Source organism: Pseudophryne corroboree, chromosome 2 (genome assembly GCF_028390025.1).
Source record: "Pseudophryne corroboree isolate aPseCor3 chromosome 2, aPseCor3.hap2, whole genome shotgun sequence".
In the NCBI taxonomy this organism is placed as follows: domain Eukaryota; kingdom Metazoa; phylum Chordata; class Amphibia; order Anura; family Myobatrachidae; genus Pseudophryne; species Pseudophryne corroboree.
In genome coordinates, this window is record NC_086445.1 from 611,880,738 (window position 1) to 611,905,219 (window position 24,482).

Below are 24,482 nucleotides of genomic sequence, written 5' to 3' on the forward strand. Positions count from 1 at the left end.
ATTAAGCCTGGAGAAGTGATAAAGCAGTGATAGGTGGAAGGTGAAAACACACCAGCCAATCATTACAGGTTTGAAAACTGACAGTTAGGAGCTGATTGGCTGGCGCATTATCACCTTTCACTTATCACGTCTTTATCACTGCTTTATCACTTCTCCAGGCTTAATACATCTGTCCCATAATAACACAGAATTTGACGGCAGATAAAGAACCACTTTGCCCATCTAGTCTGCACCTATCCTTAGGTAATCTCAACTTTTTTTGATCCTTATTTCTTTGTAAGGATATTCATATGCTTTTATACCCTGTACTTGTCCTATATGTTCTTGTACTGTAAGTCATTGTTTTCTTGTTTTGCTTATCTGTTTATGTACTGTAATTGGGTGCAGCAAATTCCTTGTGGCACCATACAAATAAAGGATAATGAAAAATACGGAGTTCAGTTGAAAGTGGGGATGTAAATGAAATGAGTAAGACTTGTACTTGGGTGCACTCAGGTTCAAAGTATGGGCCTGATTCATGTTTGTAAATAAAGCACACAACTGGGCAAAACAATGTGCACTGCAGGTGGGGCAGATGTAACGTGCAGAGAGATTTAGATTTGGGGGGTTATATTGTTTTTGTGCAAGGTATATGCTGGCTGCTTTTGAATGTAGCCCACAAATACACCTTTATTTTTATGCAGCAATTTAAATTTGAGTTTGTATACACCCCACCCAAATCTAACTCTTTCTGCACATTTTATATCTGCCCCACCTGCAGTGCAGCATGGTTTTGCCCAGTTGCTTCCTTTTTTGCTTTACTTACAAACATGAATCAGGCCCTATGTATAATGCAATAACATAAATGATATGTTCCACAAACAGGTGTGTGTTCAAGTTATACTTCTCTGTGTTTCCAGAACCTGCAGGAGAAACTTGATTTTTCAGGTAGTCCCCTGGAAGAGCGGGTGTTTCTCCAGCATTCTGCCCACCTCCTAGTGAAGTGTAGTCAATACGATGTGTGTCTGTGATAATTACATTATTTGGCCCCAATCCCTCTCCATATTAGCGTGATTTGTGGCATTCTACCCACGGGGGAATTATCCGGCCCTGTCCCCATCACTTTCCACTTGCATCTCCTCTGTGGGCTTCTCCCAGAGTGGACATAATAAAAGTAGACAAGTATCCTGTAGTTCATCTCTGTAACAGTCTCATGATGTCTAATGATATTTTTATGATGTGTTTCTTCTTGGCAGGTGTGCAGAATTTGAGCGCTATAGTGACTTGCAAAGGCTCCAACATGACAGTGTCTGTGAATAAGAATTTGCTGGAGGCTCTGCATTACAATCCTGCTGCATCTACATTGTCACAGTACACCTGTACAGGTGCAGTAGTCAGCACACTGGAAGGCCAGCGTGTTTACTCACTGACTGTGCAAAGCAGTTATGGTACATGTGGAAATACGATGACAGTAAGTTGGGAAATAAATGAGGCTGTATTATAGAATATAAGATGTTTTACTGCTCATTCTTCTGTGCTATAATGATACCATTTTACAATTTACACCAAACATAAGATGTAAATTTTATGCAAAGGTTCACATTGCTTCCACAATTTTTCATGTTCGAACACTATACCGAATACTTAAGCAGTATATTGACTAACCTTCTAAAATAATGATATGCAGTGACGATACATAACAATAACATATATGCATTGTTTAAACATTTCTTAAGTAGTCATTAAAGTCTGATTTTCAGTGCACATGCTATGCATCCAGGCATATAAATACAGGGATGATTCAGACCCATAAGTCATACTGTATGTATCTCAGTCAGAATTCCATTTGTGGCTACGTTGCAGGTTACACTAGGGAAGCCAATCACACCCCAATTTTGTAATACCACACAGAGCCACAGAGAGCAGTACCGGACCCAGGTATTGATTGAAGGCTTGGCCTGATCGGGGGCATGGCCATGTGCCGTTATAAAACAAAATATCTAAAATACTAATCATAGGGGGAGGGGGGGGGCGCTGTTTATCTGGGAAGGAGGGGGTGATCAGTGCTTTATTCTTACCTTGTGAAGGCAGACGGACCCTCCTTTGTGGCAGCACCATCTTCCCAGTGATATTCTGGAAGATGGCGCATGTGCATTAGGGAGCAAAGTGTTTGGCACAGTGCCAGAGTCCTTGCTTTCCCTGTGTGGCACCTTCTTCCCTAAAGATGTCACTAGGAAGATGGCGCCGCCGCAGCGAAGAGACTGGCCTGCCTTCACAACGTAAATTTATACTTAAGGAGGTTAGGGGGGTGACGGTGGTCCCGAACCCTGTTGGACCCCTCCAGCATGGGGACATCTCAACTTCGCATATGCAAATTTTCCAAGTGATATTTTCCGCCCTGCAGCCAGTGCCAGGCCGATGGAGAGGTGAGTAGAAATAAATGGGTACAGGGTGTGCGGTATGTGGGCCCAACTGGACCCAGTGGCCCATATGCACCGCACACCTTGTACCTATTATAGATACGCCAGTGATTAAACCATTATTCTGCACATTGCAGATTATCACCCCAAAAACGACATGTCATTATTAACCTAATTAAGCTAATTAAATTCTTCTAATTATAAAATCAATCATTGGTAGGAGGGTTTTCAAAGGGTTATGAACCAAATCTCGAAATTGTTACCTTAGAATAGGGATTTTCCCTGTCTTTGCTCTGGTTCTGGGTTGTGAGAAAACTTTTTTAAATCCTACTGAAAATCACTGTGGCTAACATTCTGTGGCTAATTGCATACCAAAAACCTCACAGCTGACTGCTGTAACTCTCAAATCGTGGTAACGTGGCTAATTGAAAATGCCCCTTAGTAAACTTTGTTTGATAAATTAGTGCCACAGAGGATTAGTATACAGTGGGACCATGGCCGGACTGGCCATCTGGCCCTTCTGGCACATGCCAGAAGGGCCGATGGGCAGGTGGGCCAAATCGGTCGCTCAGAGAGCCGGGAAGGCCGCACGCAGCGCAGCCTCCGGCTCTCTGGTTCCATGGTCTCCATAGAGTCCACGCCCCAGGTCTCGCGGCGTGTCCTGCCCCCCCAGCAACCGTCGCCATGGTAATGGGGGCGTGACACGAGTCCATGCCCCCATGACTCGCGGCACGCCCCCATACGTCATACAGCGTGCCCCCTGTGACGTGTGCATGCGCCCCCCCATGATGCACGTGCCTTAGGCGAGCGCGCGTTCACAAATGCCAGGGCCGAATCAAGGCCCCAATCCGTTGCTGAGTGTGACTGTCGGTACAGAACTCTAACAGTACGTGCTACAGTTTCAAGCTGCATTTCGAGTGTTTCGGGGGATCGGTATGTGATCCCGGCAGTCAGGTTCCTGGAGGTCAGGAGACCTACGCTGGGAACCCAACAGCCAGAATCCCGTCAGCTAGCACAGTGTGTCCCCTCGCAGGCTCGCTGCGCTCCCTGTGCTTTGGGCGCCACACTATAATAAATATATTCCCTATCGGGTGGCGGTGTGTACCACCACCTGAATGGGAATACCGGGCTTCGGCCGGGATTCTGACTGCCGGCAATTTCACCGGCTGCTGGGATTCCGGCATCAGTATCCTGACCGCCGGGATCCCGACAGCCGGTAATTTAACCGCATACTGTTTTGGGATTTGTAAGCTTATACAAGCTGCTTTCAAAGTACAGTATCTCAGTTTATGTGAGTCATACAAGCTGCTTGCCAGAGAGCATCAGAGTATTACATTTATCTTAATCAGGGCTGTTTCTAGCCAATTTGGCTCCCAGTGCGAGATTTAAAAATGCGCCCCCCCATGACATAAAAAATGTGGGCCCCCCACACACACACACCTAGATAAAAAAAAAAAAACTTGCGTGCGCACTCGACAAGGGGGCGTGGCCTCATATAAATGGGCGTGGTCTCATTTAAATGGGCATGGCCTCGTCTGAAAAGACTACCTCACAATCCAGTTTTTGACCCTGCTCCAACAGATCACGACTACCACAGGAAAAAAAATTCTACCATATTAAGCCCCACACAATAATGCCCCTGCACCATATTATGCCACACACCGCAATGCCCTTGATACATTAAATCCCCACACTACGGCAGGCAAGAGTCCCCATTTCACACATTACGGCAGGTGTCCCCATTTTACACATTGAGAGAGAGAGAGAGAATACTTACAGAGGCGATTACCGCTCTTCGGCCCGCCTCACCAGTCGCTACTCGCGCCGGCCTTTCCCTCTTCCTAACTTGGATCCCCCTCTGTACTCCGCTCGGGGGGGGTAGGAGTTTCGCGGAGTGATGGGGTTGCGTTGTGACGTAATGACGCAACCGCGTCATTCTGTGAAACTCCGCCTCCCGAGTGGGTTACTCGGGGAGAAATAGGAGGGGGAAGCAGGGAGCCACAGTTAGTGCCGCGGCGGGCACCCAGTGCGGTTGCACTGCTCGCCTGCCCCAAGAAACGGTCCTGATCTTAATTACATCCGAGAGTACAGTATATGTTCTATTTCACCTGACATATATCATGGCTACAGTTGTGACATACTGTATGTATGCCAATGCTTATGGGGCCTAATTCCGAGTTGATCGCAGCAGCAAATTTGTTAGCAGTTGGGCAAAACCATGTGCACTGCAGGGGGAACAGATGTAACATGTGCAGAGAGTTAGATTTGGGTGGGGTGTGTTCAAACTGAAATCTAAATTGCAGTGTAAAAATAAAGCAGCCACTATTTACCCTGCACAGAAACAAAATAACCCACCCAAATCTAACTCTCTCTGCACGTGTTACATCTGCCCCTCCTGCAATGCACATGGTTTTGGCTAACTGCTAACAGACTTGCTGCTGCGATCAACTCGGAATTACCTCCATGGTACCCACCGAGAAACCTGACTTGCAACCAGAGGCGGATTGGCCATAGGGTCTACAGGGAAGATTCCCGGTGGGCCGACGCACCCTTGGGGCCTATTTCGTTTGAGGACATGTGATCCTATTTATAGACATAATGAATAAGATGCCAAACAATTTGCATATATGAAAATGACTTTGCCACTTAGTCTGTGATTGCAGATGATCTAGTGTATGCTCTGTCTGCCTGCTTGGCTGACATATAAGATTGAGTGAATAGTGATTGGGATATGGTTGGTGTAATAAGCAAGAAAATATATCTTTCTAAAGAATTACATAGTTTCCTAAATTCTGAAGGTGTATCATATAATGTGCTCATAACATTTAATTTTATTTCCTTTTAACTTCCCCTTGATGCTGGACATCCCCCCTATCTGGAAAGTCTTGGGGGGAGGGTGCTGCTGCCATGGACCTCTGGTGCTGCCAAAGTGGGGCCACTAGTACAAATTTTTTCCAGGGCCGCTTTTTGTTCCCAATCCGCCCCTGCTTGCAACGATAATATATTGCAAATGGGTAATTCTCTGCTGCACTATTGTGTATGTAACAGTGGTGTGTGGCTGTGGTTATAATACTGTGTAGGGATTATTAGAGATTATGGGATTGTATTGTGTTTTTTAGAGTTAAGGGAGTCATAAGAGCTAACTGTGTGTTGTCTATTGTCACAGTCTTTCTAATCAATAGTATTGCTACAATTTTGTCTATGCATGTCTACCTCCTCCTTTATTCAACTCTCTATACTACCTATTACCGATTTTATTTGAAGACTTGTGCTAAACATTTATACTGCATTGTGAATGCCTACGTTAGATAATTACTGCATGTCTGTTGCTCAATATTATTCTTCGCTGGTGAGTTCAAGTACTACCAATCATCAATTTCCATCAATGTCTATTGATATTTTTGTGCATTGTCTATTTTTTCTTTTTCTATGTCCTATCTACTTGTGAGCCTAATTTATTTCTACCTATATAATTATTTCCTTGCTATGTCAAATCAATGTGTTTGTTGCACAGTTTGTTTTATTATGATTGCTAATGCTGATCAATGTTACACTACTGATAGTTCCGAGGTTGCCACTTACTTTTCTGTACAGTATTTAATATAAACAAGGGCGTAGCTACCACAGGTGCAGGCAGTGCAGCTGTTATGGGGCCCAGAGCTGAGAGGGGCCCACCTTCCCTGACAAAGTTACATGTCATATACATTTTTTGCCATTGGAGTGGTACATAGGGGTTCTTTCAAACTTGAGGCCTGCAATATAACATAGTTATGCCCCTGGACCTGCTCATTGTAGTGTGGTATAAAATCAACTGGAGGACATTTTAATGTTATATAATATGAACCAGGTCACTGTAATGAGGCACAATTTGAATGGGGAACACTATATATCATAATGTGAATTGGGGGTACTGTGCGGCATAATGTGTACTGGCAGCTCTGAAATGGGACATAGGGTGAACCTAAGCACTACTGCGATTCATAAAGAAACTACGGCACTACTATGGGCATAACATTAAATAAGGCTGTACTATGGTTCAGAAAATGAACTAGGGCACTATTATAGGGCATAAAATTACAACTGCTGCAGAGAAGTGTCTTTCTAGAAGCATTAGGACGGGGCCCCTTCAAAATGTTGATATGGGGCCCACAAAGGTCTGGCTATGCCCCTGGATATTACACATATAAATTGTTGCAGTTTTGTTAACAAACATTGTGGGGTACATACTGGTCAAGTATAAAAGGTTAGGGGTGGAGGGGAAGAAGTTTCCTGAGTGGACGGATGACCAGAGGTTTCCTGAGTTGATTGATGTCGTGTTCATTACCCCCCGAGGTCTGTATAGATTCAGTAAACCAAGAAACCATGAGAATTTAGTTGCTACATGGGCATCACTTGTACATGGCTCCCTCCAAAAATGGGATGCATTTAGTATCCCGCCTGTCAGGATGCTGGCAGTCATGTGACTGACGCTGGAATCCTGACCCACTCAGTAGACCAGCGCCGGATCACCAACAGCCAACTTCCCGAAGGTGACTATTGGTGTACTGGTTAGAGTTAATGGCCAGGGGGGTGGGGGGGTTGGATTGGGCACTAGGGGGGTTAGCCTTAGTCGTCACCCCCCAAGGGTTAGCCGTAGCAGACACCCTTGATGTGTTAGCTCTACCCACCACCCCCAGGGTTAGGGTAGGGGACGGGGGGTAGAAATACTTACCCCCTCCGATGTCGGGATCTTCAATGTTGGCATCTCGACCGACGGCATATAGTATGTATTCCTCAAAAACATGTACCAAAGATGTGTAACAAATGTACTGTGTATGCAGACTAGAAGTCCCACTCACCATCCGCAGTGAAGGGATTAAAATTCAGCTCAGTTAAACCTTATTTAAATTTGAAAGAGTGGTAGAACATTGGGACCGTCTTTTTTACATGTGTCACTATTATACAGTACATTTTACTGCAAATATACATTTGAAAGATTTTCTTCACTGGTAGAAAGGCACCTAAAATTTATTTTTTTGTACTAAATAACACAGCAACCTTATATCTGAATCTTTAGTATGGACTTAGCGGGGCATTTACTAAGCAGTGACAGAGAAGTGAGACAGTGGAGAAGTTGCCCCATCAACCAATCAGCAGCTCTGTATAATTTTATAGTATGCAAATTATAGATGTTACTTCAGTGCTGATTGGTTGATGGGGCAACTTCTCCACTGGCTCACTTCTCCGCTCTTATCACTGCTTAGTAAATGTCCCCCTTAATCTACATTTGAGGGATATATGTTTAATATGGGTTATACACACACAGCGAGACATGCGGCGGGATGTAATGCCGCTCGAGTCCGGCGGCCATGCGGGATGCTGGCCTAATTCGAATGTTTTTTAAAGGGGCAATCACTTACAAGGCAAAACCGGAGAGGGTTAGGCTGCAAGGAGGGGGGGTTAGGTTTAGGCACCACCGGGGAGGGTTAGGGTTAGGCTGCAGTGGGGGGGAGGTTAGGGTTAGGCTGTGGGAAGGAAGGGTTGGGGGGGTAGAGGGGGAGGTTTAAAATACTCACCTAGCAGGTTTAGTATTCTGTGCATCAGGATGCCAGTATCGGTATTCTGACCGCCAGCAAACCAAGCTTTGGGATCCCGATACCATCCCCTTGAAACAAGTTTCTGTACTGCAGGGGGTTGGTATAATTTTCACCTTGGAGGGATCCAGGTCAGGGCCCTGATAGGAAGGGTTGTGTCAGACAAAACTCAATTGTTTTATTTTCTTTAAATAAATTACTGTGTAATATGTATATATTTATATATTATTTACAGAAAAATGCAACCCATGTAAAATACACAAACACTCTTAATATTCCTGGAAACATCAGTAATGGAATTATCACTGTCTCAAACATCAGCGCTCAGTTTTCCTGCACATACAATATTACCATGGAGACATCTCTGTACACCGTGTTCAATCCAGTTCTGAGGTATGTACATCTACTTTATACTCAGCATTCTTTAAAATGTGGTAATAAAATGCTAGTACAGGTTAAGTCTCCCTTATCCAAAAATCTGATATCCAAAAAATTCAGAAATCCAAACATTTGTGAGCGTAACTGATATAGTGACACCATAGCTTTCTGATGTATTATTGTCCACAGACTTTGTTTCATGCTCAAAGATATTAAAAATCTTATATATAAAATTCAGTGGTCTGATTGATTGATTGATTGATTGATTGATTGATTGATTGTCCGGGGAGCCTGTTCTGACCCTTCCACTGGATGATTTGGACAAAAATTTCACAGAGTGGTAACATTGGATCCCAGAAGACATACTATGGGGTTGGGGTCCTGGTTAGACCTCCTGTTAGTGTTCATCAGGCAGGACTTTGACCCATTGAGCCTGTTGTGGGCCTTTCACTGAATGGATTTGAAAGAAAACTTTAAAAAGTGGTAACATTAACATTCGATCCCAAAAAAACATACTAGGGAGTTGAGGTCCGAGTTGGTCCACCTGTTGGTGTATACTGGGCAGAACTTTGACCCAGGAAACCTGTTCAGGCCCTCCACTGGATGGATTTGGATGAAAACTTCACAGAATGATAACATTGGGTCCAAGGAGACATACTAAAGGGTTGAGGACCTGGTCAAGCCTCCCGTTGGTGTACAGCAGATAAAGCTTTGACACAGAGAGCCTGTTCTGGGCCTTCCACTGAATGGATTTAGATGAAAACTTTAATGAACTGTAATAACTGACAGAAATAACCATAATTCAATGACCTGAAATAACAGTCTGAAATAACCATATATCATTGAACTAAACTAACTGACACAAATGGAGGTGTAGTGTACCCAAAAGCCATGGAAAAGCAACATTGATATCAGAAGGGAAACTTTAAACCCATCTTGCAAGTAAAAGTGATTATAAAACTGAACTGAAAGGAAAGCTGGGGATTAGGGCCACTGGCAACACCCCAAACCCCAAAAAATACACGGGGCAGCCACCTCATGGATGTGGTGAAAGAGCTGCTAAGTATTTTGGATATGGAAGACTCAACCTGTAATTGTATAAAGCAGGGGTTGTTAACTCTAGAACTCAAGTACTCCAACAGGTCATGTTTTGTGGATTTCTTTAATCATGCACAGGTCAGTTAATATATTTCACTGAATATTTAATTACCCCACCTGTTTCCCCAGACAGAATTCTTGAAAACATGACCTGTTGACAAAACTTGAGGGTTGAGTTTAAAAACCATTGGTACTTTCATACTTGTGAATAATCATGTTAAACACTGTAAATTGATTTGTGTTGCATAGTGCCTCTAATATCAAGAAAGATATTTTAACCAACTATGACTTGTCAGTACACAGAACCTGAATACGGGAAGCACAGCTGGCGAGGCTGCCACAACACTTGCAGCCTATGTCAGCCCAACATACACTGATCCCTTGGTGGAATCACAAATGCAAAACGTAGCTGTGGGATCAACCCTGTATTTTGGGATGAGCACAACGTTCGCTGATCCTGCCTTTGTTCTGCGGGTAGAACAGTGTTTTTCTACTCCTACTAGTGACGGTTCCGGTTCAGTTAAAATACAACTGCTCCAAGGAGGGTAAGGAACAAAGATACCAGATTAACTATGTAATAACGGTTTATAGATCACTTTAAAATCTGATTATTCTTTTGCTTATAAAGTAAATTGTTGGCAGCAATTGAAAAGAAATTTTAAGAACATACAAACATAATAGGTGCAGTACAGTCTAATTATGACTTTTTGAGTGCTACTATCTCGATTATTATAGGTTTACTGAACTTGAATGTTTTTGTTTGTACTTTGAATACTCATAATAATTTTAAGAAATGTATATGTTTATACATTTCACATAGTAATACCATATAAACCCAGCCTTACCTACTACAATATCCTAAATTTATTGATTTTGTAAGCATTGTTCCATAGCATTTTTCCAAACTGTAGGGTCTGTGGGGTCTATGCATCAACAGTTTTTTGCATTAAAAAATGAGAAAAATTTTAATTTTTGATACTTTTCACATTTTTTAAGTATCGTCTGTATGTATGTAAGTTTTTAGATTTTATTTATCAGGGTTTTTTTGCCAAAATCTACTTTTCGCATTTTTTTTCAAACTTTTCCAACCTCAGAAAATGAATGGGACCCTTATGTAAAATTGTATTATCGTGAAAATTGTCTGAAACTTTTCATATCTTTTTTTTGCCAGCTTTTACTGGCGTGTTTAGCAATAGGCCATGATTGTTCTTGTAATTCCATCTCTAAATTTACTTTTTTTACAAAAAGAATATGCTAAAAATATCTCCCTTTATCTAAATTATACTTATATATATTGAACTAGTCTAAAAATTTACTAATATTTTCTATATGTTGTTTGCTGGAGATTTATATTATATACATATAAAAATTATCTCATAATATTTATATTTATAATATATATATATATATATATATATATATATATGTGTGTTTTGTTTTTGAGACTCTTAATAGTTCTGTTGGAAGTAAACAGCACACACTACTAAAGGCTAATGGAAATTCATCTTAGTAACATGTTTATAACAGTCATTAGAATAACCAATCAAATTGACTTTGTATAAGTTCCCCCCCCCCCCCCCCCCCCTTTCAGTCTAATAAGTGTCCCATAGTAAACTACAGTAGCTATTCTTTTCTGCTGTAGGTCAGGTATGTGCTGAATGCCACCAAGGAACTCACTGTGCATGTCTGGCTCTGAAACAGAGCATGCACAATTAATAAAATTTTTTTGAAATGCAATAAAAAATGTGATAAAACGACCGAAAAGTAGAGCGATAATTATCACATTTTAGGGCTTTTATCACAATCACATTTTCGATTAAAAAAAAGATACATATGTCGAAAAAAAACGATAAAAAACGCGAAAAAAACCCGTTAATTGACAATAAAAAATATGAAAATTATCGCATTTTTGACATATAGACCTATACCTTTTAAAGCATTGCCGCTGGCATAATACATAAAACAAAGGAGAATGTGAGATTATAATTATTTATTAACATTTACATATATACCACAACCCATTGACACCAGGCCAACATTGCTATGTGACTGGATCATATAGCCCAGTAAGGGGTCTCTTTACTAAGCTTCGGCTCCTAACTGTCATTTCTCTTACGTCCTAGAGGATGCTGGGGTCCACATTAGTACCATGGGGTATAGACGGGTCCCTTGGAGACATAGGCACTTTAAGAGTTTAATAGTGTGGGCTGACTCCTCCCTCTATGCCCCTCCTGCCAGACTCAGTTTAGAAAATGTGCCCGGTGGAGCCGGTCACAGCTAGGGGAGCTCCTAGGAGTTCTTTTAGATTTATTGTTTTTTTAAAGAGTTAGGTACAGGGAGACTGCTGACAACAGTCTCCCAGCTTTGTGGGACTTAGGGGGGGAGTAGGATACAACCCTTGAGGTTAATGGCCCCTATCTCCGCTGACAGGACACTGAGCTCCTGAGGGTGATGATCTCAACCCCCTGAGGCGACCGCATACTCCCACAGCACTGCCGCCACCCCCTAACAGAGCCAGAAGATGGAGTGGTGAGTATGACCCCGGCACCCAGATAAGCGGGTCGCCAGCGGGAATGGCGGCATAAGGGATGGAGCGCATTCTGGGGGGCTCAGTGGTACCTTAGTGTGCTGCGCTGTGAGGGGCGCCCTGGGCCAGTACAATACCCTAACACTGGTCAAACTATGCTAACAGAGGCTAATCCCACTGTTAGCTGCAGCAAACCTCAGGCCAGTATAAACTAATAAGTCCGGGAAGACACGCCATTACAGGGGGCGGGGCTTATCCTCAGAGCAGATCCAGCACTCACCAGCGCCATTTTCTCCCTGCAGATTACATACAGAGACGCTGTCAGGGAGCGCTGACACGCCACATTACTCCAGCTATCCTGTGCGGTACCAGGGGGTTATAGAAGGGGGTGGGGGGGGGGGAATGTTATTACCTGTTTAATCTATTAGGGTTACTCAGTCAGCGCCAGCCATTTATCATATAACTGCCTACTGGGGCGCTGTGTGTGCTGGCTCCTTATACTCTGTGTCTCTCTGAAGGTACTTTGGGGGAAACTGTGTCTGACATTTTCGTGTGTGTGTGTGTGTGTGTGTGTGTGTGTGTGTGTGTGTGTGTGTGTGTGTGTGTGTGTATGCTATATATCTCACATTACCATGTCTAGGGACTCTGTATCTTGTGCTGCAGAGTGTGTATCTTCTTCAGAGGAGTCTATTCCATGTACTCAGGAATATAATATACTGTCTCAGCCTTCTGAATCCGAACTCCCGTGGGTGGCTTCTATTAAGGGAATGATATCCCAGATTTCATCTACGATAGCTCATAATGAGACTGAAACACAGGTTTTGAGAAATTCGTATTCTGCTCCCACTGCCTCTTCAAAATCCCCTGGTATATACCCAAAAAAGCGTGCTCTTTCCCAGATAATGCAAGTCGACACGGATACCGACTCTGATACGGGGGACGGTGATGAGGATATACTGGGGGGGGAGGCATCCCTGGCTAATGGGGTGCAACTCATGATTGAGGCCATTAGGGATGTTTTACACATCACTGACAAGGTACCTGAGCATGTTGAGGAGGCTTACTTTACAGACAATAAGAAAGCCTCCCTTACCTTCCCTGCGTCTAAGGAATTAAACGCATTATTTGAAAAATCATGGGAAAACCCGGAGAAAAAATTCCAGATCCCAAAGAGGGTTCTCATTGCTTTTCCCTTCGCTGAAGAGGATAGGAAAAAGTGGGAACCCCCTCACCCCCACCCCATAGTAGACGCTTCTGTATCTAGATTGTCTAAAAAGGTGGTTTTACCTGTCCCTGGGTCTACCACTTTGAAAGAGTTGGCAGACCGCAATATTGAGACTACGCTCAAATCAATGGCCCTCATTCCGAGTTGTTCGCTCGCAAGGCGATTTTAGCAGTATTGCACACGCTAAGCCGCCGCCTACTGGGAGTGAATCTTAGCTTCTTAAAATTGCGAACGAAAGATTCGCAATATTGCGATTACACATCTCGTAGCAGTTTCAGAGTAGCTTCAGACTTACTCGGCATCTGCGATCAGTTCAGTGCTTATCGTTCCTGGTTTGACGTCAAAAACACACCCAGCGTTCGCCCAGACACTCCTCCGTTTCTCCAGCCACTCCCGCGTTTTTTCTGGAAACGGTAGCGTTTTTTCCCACACGCCCATAAAACGGCCTGTTTCCGCCCAGTAACACCCATTTCCTGTCAATCACACTACGATCGCCTGAGCGAAGAAAAAGCGGTGAGTAAAAATCCAAACTTCATAGCAAATTTACTTGGCGCAGTCGCAGTGCGGACATTGCGCATGCGCACTAAGCGGAAAAACGCTGCGATGCGAAGAAATTTTCCGAGCGAACGACTCGGAATGACCTCCAATATACACTGCTTCAGGTATGGTGTTAAGGACCACTATTGCCTGTGCATGGATTTCTAAAGCCATAGATTCTATGGATTTAAGTGACATTGAAATGTTTTTACGTCACATACAGGATTCTGCAGGTTTCATGGTGGACGCCATGAAGGACCTTGGTCATCTGAATGGAAGGACGTCTTCCATGGCTGTCTCGGCACGCAGGGGACTCTGGCTACGCCAATGGTCTGCGGATGCGGAATCCAAGAAAAGTGTGGAGAACTTACCCTTCGCAGGTCAGGCTCTGTTTGGGGAGGCATTGGATGCGTGGATTTCCATGGCAACTGCGGGTAAGTCAACCTTTCTTCCCTCAGCCACTCCGCCAACGAGAAAATCTTTTCCTACGTCTACAATGCAGTCCTTTCGGACCGCAAAGGTTAAAAAGTCCAAGCCCCCTTCCACTTTCTTCAGAGGTGGTCAGAGAAAATCCAGAAAACCTGCACCAACAGGTTCCCAGGAACAGAAGCCTGGTTCTGCTTCCTCAAAATTCTCAACATGACGGTGGACCTCTCAGCCTGGAGATCGAGCAGGTGGGAGCACGACTAAGAAATGTCAGTCACATCTGGGCGTCATCAGGCCTGGACCCCTGGGTGCAAGATACAGTGTTCCAGGGGTACATACTGGAGTTTCAAGAACTCCCACCTCACAGATTCTTCAAATAAGGCTTACCAGCTTTGCTGACAGAAAGGGCTATCCTACATGAAGCCATTCAAAAATTGGAAAAGGCAAATGTCATTGTTCCAGTTCCACATCATCTGGAAAACATGGGTTACTACTCACACCTATTTGTAGTACCGAAACCGGACGGTTCGGTCAGGCCAATATTGAACTTAAAATCTTTAAACCCCTATTTGAGGGAATTCAAGTTCAAGATGGAGTCTCTGAGAGCGGTGATCTCAGGTCTGGAGGAGGGGGAATTCCCGGTATCCCTAGATGGCAAGGGCGCATACCTCTGCATTCCGATTTGGCCGCCACACCAGGCTTATCTCAGATTGCTGTTGAACTGTCACTATCAGTTCCAGGCGCTGCCATTTGACCTCTCCACGGCACTGAGAGTGTTCACCAAGATAATTGCAGAAATGATGCTACACCTCTGTAAGCAGGGAGTGAACATGATTCCATACCTGGACGATCTGCTGATAAAAGCATCTTCCAGGGAGAAGTTGTTGCAGAGCATTGCTCTCACAACTCGACTACTCTGGGATCATGGATGGATCCAGAATCTTTCAAAGTCACATTTGGAGCCGACAAGGAGATTGTCTTTCCTAGGGATTATCCTTGACACAGAGGTGCAGAGGGTGTTTCTACCAGTGGAGAAAGCGTTGGTGATACAATCAATGGTCCGGGATGTCTTGAAGACAATCTGGGTATCGGTTCATCAGTGTATTCGCCTTCTGGGGAGGCTCTACAGTACGGCAGATTTCATGCACGGTCCTTCCAACTTGATCTCCTGGATAAATGGTCGGGATCTCATCTTCACATGCACCAGAGGATACGTCTGTCTCCGAAAGCCAGAATCTCGCTCCTCTGGTGGCTGCAAACCTCTCACCTACTAGAGGGCTGCAGGTTTGGGATTCAGAATTGGATCCTCCTAACCACGGATGCAAGTCTCAGAGGTTGGGGAGCAGTCACCCAAGGGGAAAACTTCCAGGGACGGTGGTCAAGTCTGGAATCCATCCTTCCAATAAACATTCTGGAACTAAGGGCCGTGTACAACGGTCTTCTACAAGCGGTATATCTTCTGAAAGATCAGACCATTCAAGTTCAGTCGGACAATGTAACGACGGTGGCCTACATAAACCAACAGGGCGGGACAAAAAGCAGAGCTGCAATGTCAGAGGTAACAAGAATCATCCTCTGGGTGGAAAAGCATGCAGTGGCGCTGTCAGCAATCTTCATTCTGGGAGTGGACAACTGGGAAGCAGCATTCCTTAGCAGACACGATCTCCATCCGGGAGAGTGGGGCCTCCACCCAGAGGTGTTCGCAGAGGTGACAAGTCTTTGGGGCGTACCTCAAATAGACATGATGGCCTCACGCCTCATCAAGAAGCTTCGGCGGTACTGTTCCAGGTCGAGGGATCCACAGGCAGTGGCAGTGGATGCCCTTGTAACTCCGTGGGTGTTCAATTCAGTGTATGTGTTCCCTCCACTTCCGCTATTCGCAAGGATTCTCAACTAATCAAAAGAACAAGAGTTCAGGAGATCCTCATTGCTCCGGACTGGCCAAGAAGGGCTTAGTATGCAGATCTTCTGGAGTTACTGCTGGAAGATCCGAGGCTTCTTCCTCTTCGAGAGGACCTTCTGCAACAGGGGCAATTTGCTTATCAAGACTTACCACGGCTACGTTTGACGGCATGGAGGTTGAACGCCAAATCTTAGCTCAGAAGGGCATTCCAAACAAGGTTATTCCCACCCTGATACAGGCTAGGAAAGGAGTAACGTCAAGACATTACAATCAGATTTGGAAAAAGTATGTGTCTTGGTGTGAATCCAAGAATTTTCCTATGGTGGAATTTCAACTTGGACGGTTTCTCCTCTTCCTGCAAGCAGGAGTGGATGTGGGCCTGCACCTGGGCTCCATATTTCGGCCTTGTCCATTTTCTTCCAGAAACAATTGGCTGCCCTCCCTGAGATTCAGACTTTCTTGAAAGGGGTTCTGCACATCCAACCCCCCTTTGTGCCTCCTATGGCACCTTCGGATCTTAATGTGGTGCTGCAGTTCCTGCAGTTGGATTGGTTTGAGCCTTTACAGGAGGTTGATGTCAAGTTTCATACTTGGAAGGCGGTCACACTGTTGGCATTAGCATCTGCTAGACGTGTGTCAGAATTGGGGGCATTGTCCTGCAAGAGCCTCTACTTGATTTTCCATGAAGATAGAGCTGAGCTCAGGATACATAAGCAATTTCTTCCGAAGGTTGTGTCGGCTTTTCATATCAACCAACCTATTGTGGTGCCAGGCGCTACTGACTCCTCAATGACCTCAAAGTCCTTGGATATTGTGAGGGCTTTGAAGATCTATGTGAAGAGAACTTCTCGTTACAGAAAGTTGGACGCTCTGTTTGTCCTTTATGATCCCAACAAGATTGGGTGTCCTGCTTCTAAGCAGACGATTTTTTTCGCTGGATCAGGTTTACTATCCAACATGTTTATTCTACGGCAGGATTGCCGTGTTTGAAATCGGTTAAGGCCCACTCTACTCGTAAAGTGGGTTCTTCCTGGGTGACTGTCCGGGGTGTCACGGCTTTACAGCTTTGCCGAGCAGCTACTTGGTCGGGGTTGAAAACGTTTGCTAAGTTCTACAAGTTCGATACTTTGGCCTCTGAGGACCTAAAGTTTGGTCAATTGGTTCTGCAGGAGCCTCCGCGCTCTCCCTCCCGTACTGGGAGCTCTGGTACATCCCCATGGTACTAATGTGGACCCAGCATCCTCTAGGACGTAAGAGAAAATAGGATTTTAAATACCTACCGGTAAATCCTTTTCTCGTAGTCCAAACAGGATGCTGGACGCCCGCCCAGCGTTTCATTTTTCCTGCAGTTATTACTTGGTTCAGTACTGCCTTGTTACTTGGTTGAGTACTGCATTGTTACTTGGTTAAGTACTGTTGTTCGGCTGTTGCTGAATTGTGTCAAGCTGGTTAGCTTGGTTTTCTGCTGTTATGTGTGAGCTGGTGTGAATCTCACCACTATCTGTGTATTTCCTTCTCTCAAAGTATGTCCGTCTCCTCGGGCACAGTTTCTAGACTGAGTCTGGTAGGAGGGGCATAGAGGGAGGAGCCAGCCCACACTATTAAAGTCTTAATGTGCCTATGGCTCCCAAGGGACCCGTCTATACCCCATAGTACTAATGTGGACCCCAGCATCCTCTACGGACTACGAGAAAAGGCTTTACCGGTAGGTAATTAAAATCCTATTTTTTCAAACACAGCCTGTGGCATGGCAGTTAGGAGCCAATTGGCTGGTACTTTATCTCCATTCACTGTATCTCCATCCAACACTAAGTAAATAGACCCCTTAGAACCTTATCCATCTGGCTGGACCACTAACAATATGCAGCACTAATCCTCATGTACTATATCAAGTTCCTATTCCTATGTCCTTATAGATTGAAAATTGGTGCCCCCTCTTCCTTTCACATTTAAAAAAGGGCAGTACGCATCAAAAATATAAGGGTGTAGCTTTATGGGAAAGGGGCGTGGTCACAGAATAGTACCAATTCATATTACACAGCACAGTAACGTCCGTTAGTCACATTACACCGCACAGTAGCATCCGTTAGTCACAATACACCGCACAGTGGCATCTATTAGTCACATTACACTGCACAGTAACGTCTGTTAGTCATATTCAACCCTCAGTAGCGCCTTTTAGTCAAATTACACCACACAGTAGCATTCATTAGTCACATTACACAACACACTAGCGTCCATTAGTCACATTACACAACACAGTAGCGTCCATTAGTCACATTACATAACACAGCAGTGTCTATTAGTCACATTACACAACACTGTAGCATCCGTTAGTCACATTACACAAGACAGTAGCGTCCGTTAGTCACATTGCACAACATAGTATTCTCCATTAGTCATATTACACAATACAGTAGTGGGTGGTCTTCAGTTTGCCGACTGTCGGGATCCTGGCGCACAGTATACCGGCATACAACACTTTTTCTCCCTTTTGGGGGTCCACGACCCCCCAGGAGGGAGAATAGATGGCGTGGCACGCATAGCGCGCCACCGTGCCCACAGCATGTTGAGCGCAGCGAGCCCGCAAGGGGCTCATTGGCACTCGCCCAGCTGATGGTATGCCGGCGGCTGGGATTCCGGCGCCGGTATGCTGGTCGCCGGTAGCCCGGCCGCCGGCATACCCTACTACACCCCCACAGTAGTGGACGTTACTGGTTGGTTTGGGGCGAAGCTTAGACAGATTGGCATGGTTTGGGAAAGTCAAATGCAGGGCTTATTTTGACCTTAAGTCATTCATCTAAGTGTTGGTAGGTATTTATTTATGACCTGTTATTTATATAGCAACAGCCTATTCTGCTGCACAATACAATTGATTTTGAAGGTATTAATATTATCAAAAATATTCCTGGGATCACAAATCAAGCAGTGCCACAATGGGGAGACAGTGGAATGTTTAATGTGACAAATAATAACACAATTTAAAACAAAGACATAAACACAACTGAGCAAACAACCTCAATGAACATTGCTTTAAGAGTATGGTTTTGGAGACTTGCCTCCAGATCAATGGCAGACCTAGTTCCATGTAGTCTTCTGTTCCCCGCAAGTGTCTCTCTCCACACACTACTGGAGGTACCAGGGGGCATGGGAAGCATACTTTCTCCGTGCTGCTGGTATGGATCCAGAGCACGAGGGAGGGAGTGGGCGGGGCTTTGTCTGCCCACTAACGGTGACAAGAAGAGCTGCAGTGAGGGGGTGGAGCGTGCCCAGCTACAGTAGGTGTGTAATGGAGGTGCGAGAAGGAGCTGGGCGCACCTCACGACAGGCAGCACTACAGCTAGCGGCAGTGGCTGTGGAGCTGCCTTTCATAATAGACAGAAGTGCGGAGTGGCCCTGCAGGTTCTACCGGCCGTCTTGCGCCCACAGAGCTCATCAAGGCACCTCTGGCACACACCTAGTTACAGCCCTGAGCAGGGCCCCACTTACTCATCTGTCTATTTCCTATTACCCAGTCTCACTTTATTACTGTCTTGTTCCAAATCATAAAGCGCAAAGGAATATGCTGGTACTATATAAATGAATGTTAAATAATAATAATAATTGTCACCACCCAAAATGCAATCAAATAAATTATACTGGGGTAAATATGAGTAGATATCTTTGGGTGAATAGTTACTTTTAGCTATTCTGTACATTCTAGGTTTGCAAATCTAGATGCTCTTCCAACACATGAAGGAATCCTCAGTTACAGAACCTGTATTATTCATTTATTTATTTATTTATGTATTTATTATTGATTACCAGTTATTTATATAGCGCACATATATTCTGCAGCGCTTTACTGAGAATATCTGGCTGTTCACACAGGGGAGTTTTAAGAGAGGAGGAGGCTCCTATGTAGCCTTCTTCACCCAGGCCCTCTCCTCCCTGCCGGGCGCCAGCATCGGCACAACGCTGTAGAGTCTGAGCACTAGAGTGCTCAGACACTAATGCGCATGGACAGATCTGCGGGAAAATGGCCACAGACCATTTTCCCAGCAATTTCTGCAGCACTACTGCCATCGACGCGGGACTAGGGGTAAGTATTAAAAAAAAATCAGTGCAGCATGTGTGGTGTGGGTCCTCCTGGACTACACTGCACCCATTATAAAACTGGCAGTACATTCACAGCAGTCCCTGCCCTAGTGGAGCTTACAATCTATTTCCCCTAACACATATACATGCAGACACATTCGTGCTATGGTTATGTTTGTTGGGGGTAAATTAACCTTCTAGTATATTTTTGGAGTGTGGGAGGAAACTGGAGTACACGGAAAAAAAACCACGGTAGCAGGGGGAGAGTATACAAACCCATGACCTCAGTGTTGTGAGGCAGCAATGCTAACCATTACACCATCCGTGCTGCCAATAAATTACATATTCAAAGATATTTTTCCAAGCAATATGTCTAAAAGAGTTGATTTTAAAATAATGGAACATTTCCAATTGACAAATATCCAAAAGCGGTCTAGAGACAAACATTTCAAACCTTGCTCTGTCTCTGGAAATTAGAGTTGCTTCATAATAACAATTTGGGTGTGGATCATTAGCTACACACTAAAAAAAAGTCTACAGTCAATAGGTCGACCCCAAATGATCGACATGCAAAAGGTCAACGGGATCAAAAGGTCAACATGGAACAGGTAGACAGCAGAAAAAGTTGACAAGATCAAAAAGGAAATGGTCGACACAAAAAAGTTGACATCATTTTTGGGGGTCTTTTGGGGTATGTTATCACTCTTCTGCCACAAAAAATTAGTGTACTGCGTCCCCTCACGTGGCTTGCTTCACTCGCCATGCATTGGGCAAGGTTGCTATTCCCAATCATAGTGAACGTGAATGGTAAAGTAGAAAAGAGTTAAAAAAAAAATGTTTGCTTCCTATGCTTTGAGTTGGAGTAAGCATTCCATGTGTTTAAATCTAATACATTTCATTGTGCAGTTGTTCAAGCACTAGTGGACCAAGTATCCAAGTGGTTGAGAATGGGGATTCCAAAGAGGTCAGATTCAGTGTTACCACTTTCGCCTTCCGTGGATTTAGTAATGTCTATATATTCTGTGATGCTCGGCTGTGTAACACTGCAAGTGAGAAATGTTCATCAGTGAGTGATCTTCTTTTTATTTACCCCCATACATAAAACCCCCCATCTTATTTCTGTGTTTTTATGCCGTTACTTATTGTTTATGTATCTTGTTTACTCCTTGCAGTGTTCATCATCTCGTGATATTTCTGAAGGGACTGCACAGTTCACTCTAGGACCTTTCATATTCACTGGTAAAACAACAATTAATAATACTGTATACTGGCTTCCTAGCATATGAAAAAACATTAGAATTATTGAATAGACATCAGGACATTCTACTGAGGGCCACTTTATTAAAGGAGCCAACAAGCAATTTGCCATAACCCACCAGAATACTTAGCTTACTATCAGGTGTACCTAGCAGTATAGCATGTGTTCCTTAAATAGCTTAGCCCCTTGATGTCCCTATTTTATAGAGATTGTCTTTACTTTAGTAAATTGCTATGCAATAATATCCTAAGATAGCCTTGGTTTGACTTTTGCTGTGTACTTGTCACTTCTAATGCCCTGGGCCCACTTAAATATCAAAGTAATCCTGGTTGGATTTTTTGTTTCATCTTTAGTATTGGCAGTTATGACAGATAGGGACAGTGCTTAGTAGTACTTAGTGAAACTACCAATATATGGTATTCTACTTAATTCCAAGTCTGCATGTAAGGTGATGAAACTGAGGTGCAGATGTATTAACCTGGAGAAGGCATAAGGAAGTGATAAACCAGTGATATGTGCAAGGTGATACACGCACCAGCCAATAAGCTCCAATATGTAAATTAACAGTTAGGAGCTGATTGGCTGGTACGTGTATCACCTTGCACATATCACTGGTTTATCACTTCCTTATGCCATCTCCAGGTTAATACATCTGCCCCCTTGTATGTTATCCTAATGGACGGGATGCAAGCGGTCAGAGTACAGAAAGCGGCATCCCGACCATTGGAATCCTGGCAGCCCCCCAGAAAGTATCCTAACCCTCCCCTACCCCCTACCCAGGGTTGGACTGGCCCACAGGTGTACTGGGGAAACCCCCGGTGAGCCCCACTGCACGCGGGCCCACCTCCTCCTCTAGAGATCAGGTTCCAGACTGTGCACTTGAATAGTACATCATGCATGTGTTACCTTATACAGCTCCTTTTACGATGGCCATCCCCACCCCCCAAATGCATCTGCCTGTCAATCAGGCTGAGACTTACAGTGAAAGAAATAGACATATAGATTGGTAAATGCTCAATTAGCTTAGTGATATCATTCAGGTGCTCGAAAGGAAGGGGTATTTCTGAGCAAGAAAAAAGGCAATTGTTTCCCCAGCACACTGAATGGATAACAGTAACCAGATATAAATCCCACATGATAATAGAATTCAGAGATCTTCGTTACACATATTTGCGCAAATGTGTGGTTAAGCCCCAAAGCCGCATCAAGGCCTCTCTGTATATTTGGGGTCCCTAGCGCTATATCTAGGTGCAGGGTGTGGCACCCCAAAACACCAGAATGAGCCAGAAAGCACAGCGTGACATACCAGTGTAAAAAACTATAGTGTTAATAAATTAGTATTTAGGAAGCCGAAGCTATAGAGGGGGTGATACAAACATGAAATGTAATTAAAATAGAGAAATAGTGTTAGAAAATTAATAAGTGAAAAGTGTTAATAGAATGTAAAGGTATGCCACACTAAAGCCATCCAGCTCAGCCAGTCCAGAGGCACCACACCTCACACTTCCATTACCCCAATCTGGGTCTAATATTAACCAGCAAGGAGTCACATGATAATGGCTCCTTACTAAAATATGTCTAAGCTAAGAGCTACTTACCTTGGAGCAACCCCATAATGCTCCATGTGGCATGTCAGGGCCTGCACCTCCTCCTAATGCAGAAACCTCTCTGCCTCTCACAACAGACATATAGATTGGTAAATGCTCAATTAGCTTAGTGATATCATTCAGGTGCTCGAAAGGAAGGGGTATTTCTGAGCAAGAAAAAAGGCAATTGTTTCCCCAGCACACTGAATGGATAACAGTAACCAGATATAAATCCCACATGATAATAGAATTCAGAGATCTTCGTTACACATATTTGCGCAAATGTGTGGTTAAGCCCCAAAGCCGCATCAAGGCCTCTCTGTATATTTGGGGTCCCTAGCGCTATATCTAGGTGCAGGGTGTGGCACCCCAAAACACCAGAATGAGCCAGAAAGCACAGCGTGACATACCAGTGTAAAAAACTATAGTGTTAATAAATTAGTATTTAGGAAGCCGAAGCTATAGAGGGGGTGATACAAACATGAAATGTAATTAAAATAGAGAAATAGTGTTAGAAAATTAATAAGTGAAAAGTGTTAATAGAATGTAAAGGTATGCCACACTAAAGCCATCCAGCTCAGCCAGTCCAGAGGCACCACACCTCACACTTCCATTACCCCAATCTGGGTCTAATATTAACCAGCAAGGAGTCACATGATAATGGCTCCTTACTAAAATATGTCTAAGCTAAGAGCTACTTACCTTGGAGCAACCCCATAATGCTCCATGTGGCATGTCAGGGCCTGCACCTCCTCCTAATGCAGAAACCTCTCTGCCTCTCACAACAGACATATAGATTGGTAAATGCTCAATTAGCTTAGTGATATCATTCAGGTGCTCGAAAGGAAGGGGTATTTCTGAGCAAGAAAAACGGCAATTGTTTCCCCAGCACACTGAATGGATAACAGTAACCAGATATAAATCCCACATGATAATAGAATTCAGAGATCTTCGTTACACATATTTGCGCAAATGTGTGGTTAAGCCCCAAAGCCGCATCAAGGCCTCTCTGTATATTTGGGGTCCCTAGCGCTATATCTAGGTGCAGGGTGTGGCACCCCAAAACACCAGAATGAGCCAGAAAGCACAGCGTGACATACCAGTGTAAAAAACTATAGTGTTAATAAATTAGTATTTAGGAAGCCGAAGCTATAGAGGGGGTGATACAAACATGAAATGTAATTAAAATAGAGAAATAGTGTTAGAAAATTAATAAGTGAAAAGTGTTAATAGAATGTAAAGGTATGCCACACTAAAGCCATCCAGCTCAGCCAGTCCAGAGGCACCACACCTCACACTTCCATTATCCCAATCTGGGTCTAATATTAACCAGCAAGGAGTCACATGATAATGGCTCCTTACTAAAATATGTCTAAGCTAAGAGCTACTTACCTTGGAGCAACCCCATAATGCTCCATGTGGCATGTCAGGGCCTGCACCTCCTCCTAATGCAGAAACCTCTCTGCCTCTCACAACAGACATATAGATTGGTAAA

At 44.1% G+C, this 24,482-nt stretch overlaps 1 protein-coding gene across 1 annotated transcript in view; it reads left to right on the plus strand.

The window, feature by feature from the left end:
- LOC135051018 (uromodulin-like) overlaps nt 1-24,482 on the plus strand; it is a 64,809-nt gene that overhangs the window by 11,177 nt on the left and 29,150 nt on the right. The window contains exons 4-8 of the mRNA XM_063957217.1: nt 1,236-1,450; nt 8,208-8,365; nt 9,745-9,993; nt 21,050-21,209; nt 21,316-21,382. Coding sequence (XP_063813287.1) covers nt 1,236-1,450; nt 8,208-8,365; nt 9,745-9,993; nt 21,050-21,209; nt 21,316-21,382 — 849 coding nt within the window. The remainder of the gene's footprint in view (nt 1-1,235; nt 1,451-8,207; nt 8,366-9,744; nt 9,994-21,049; nt 21,210-21,315; nt 21,383-24,482) is intronic.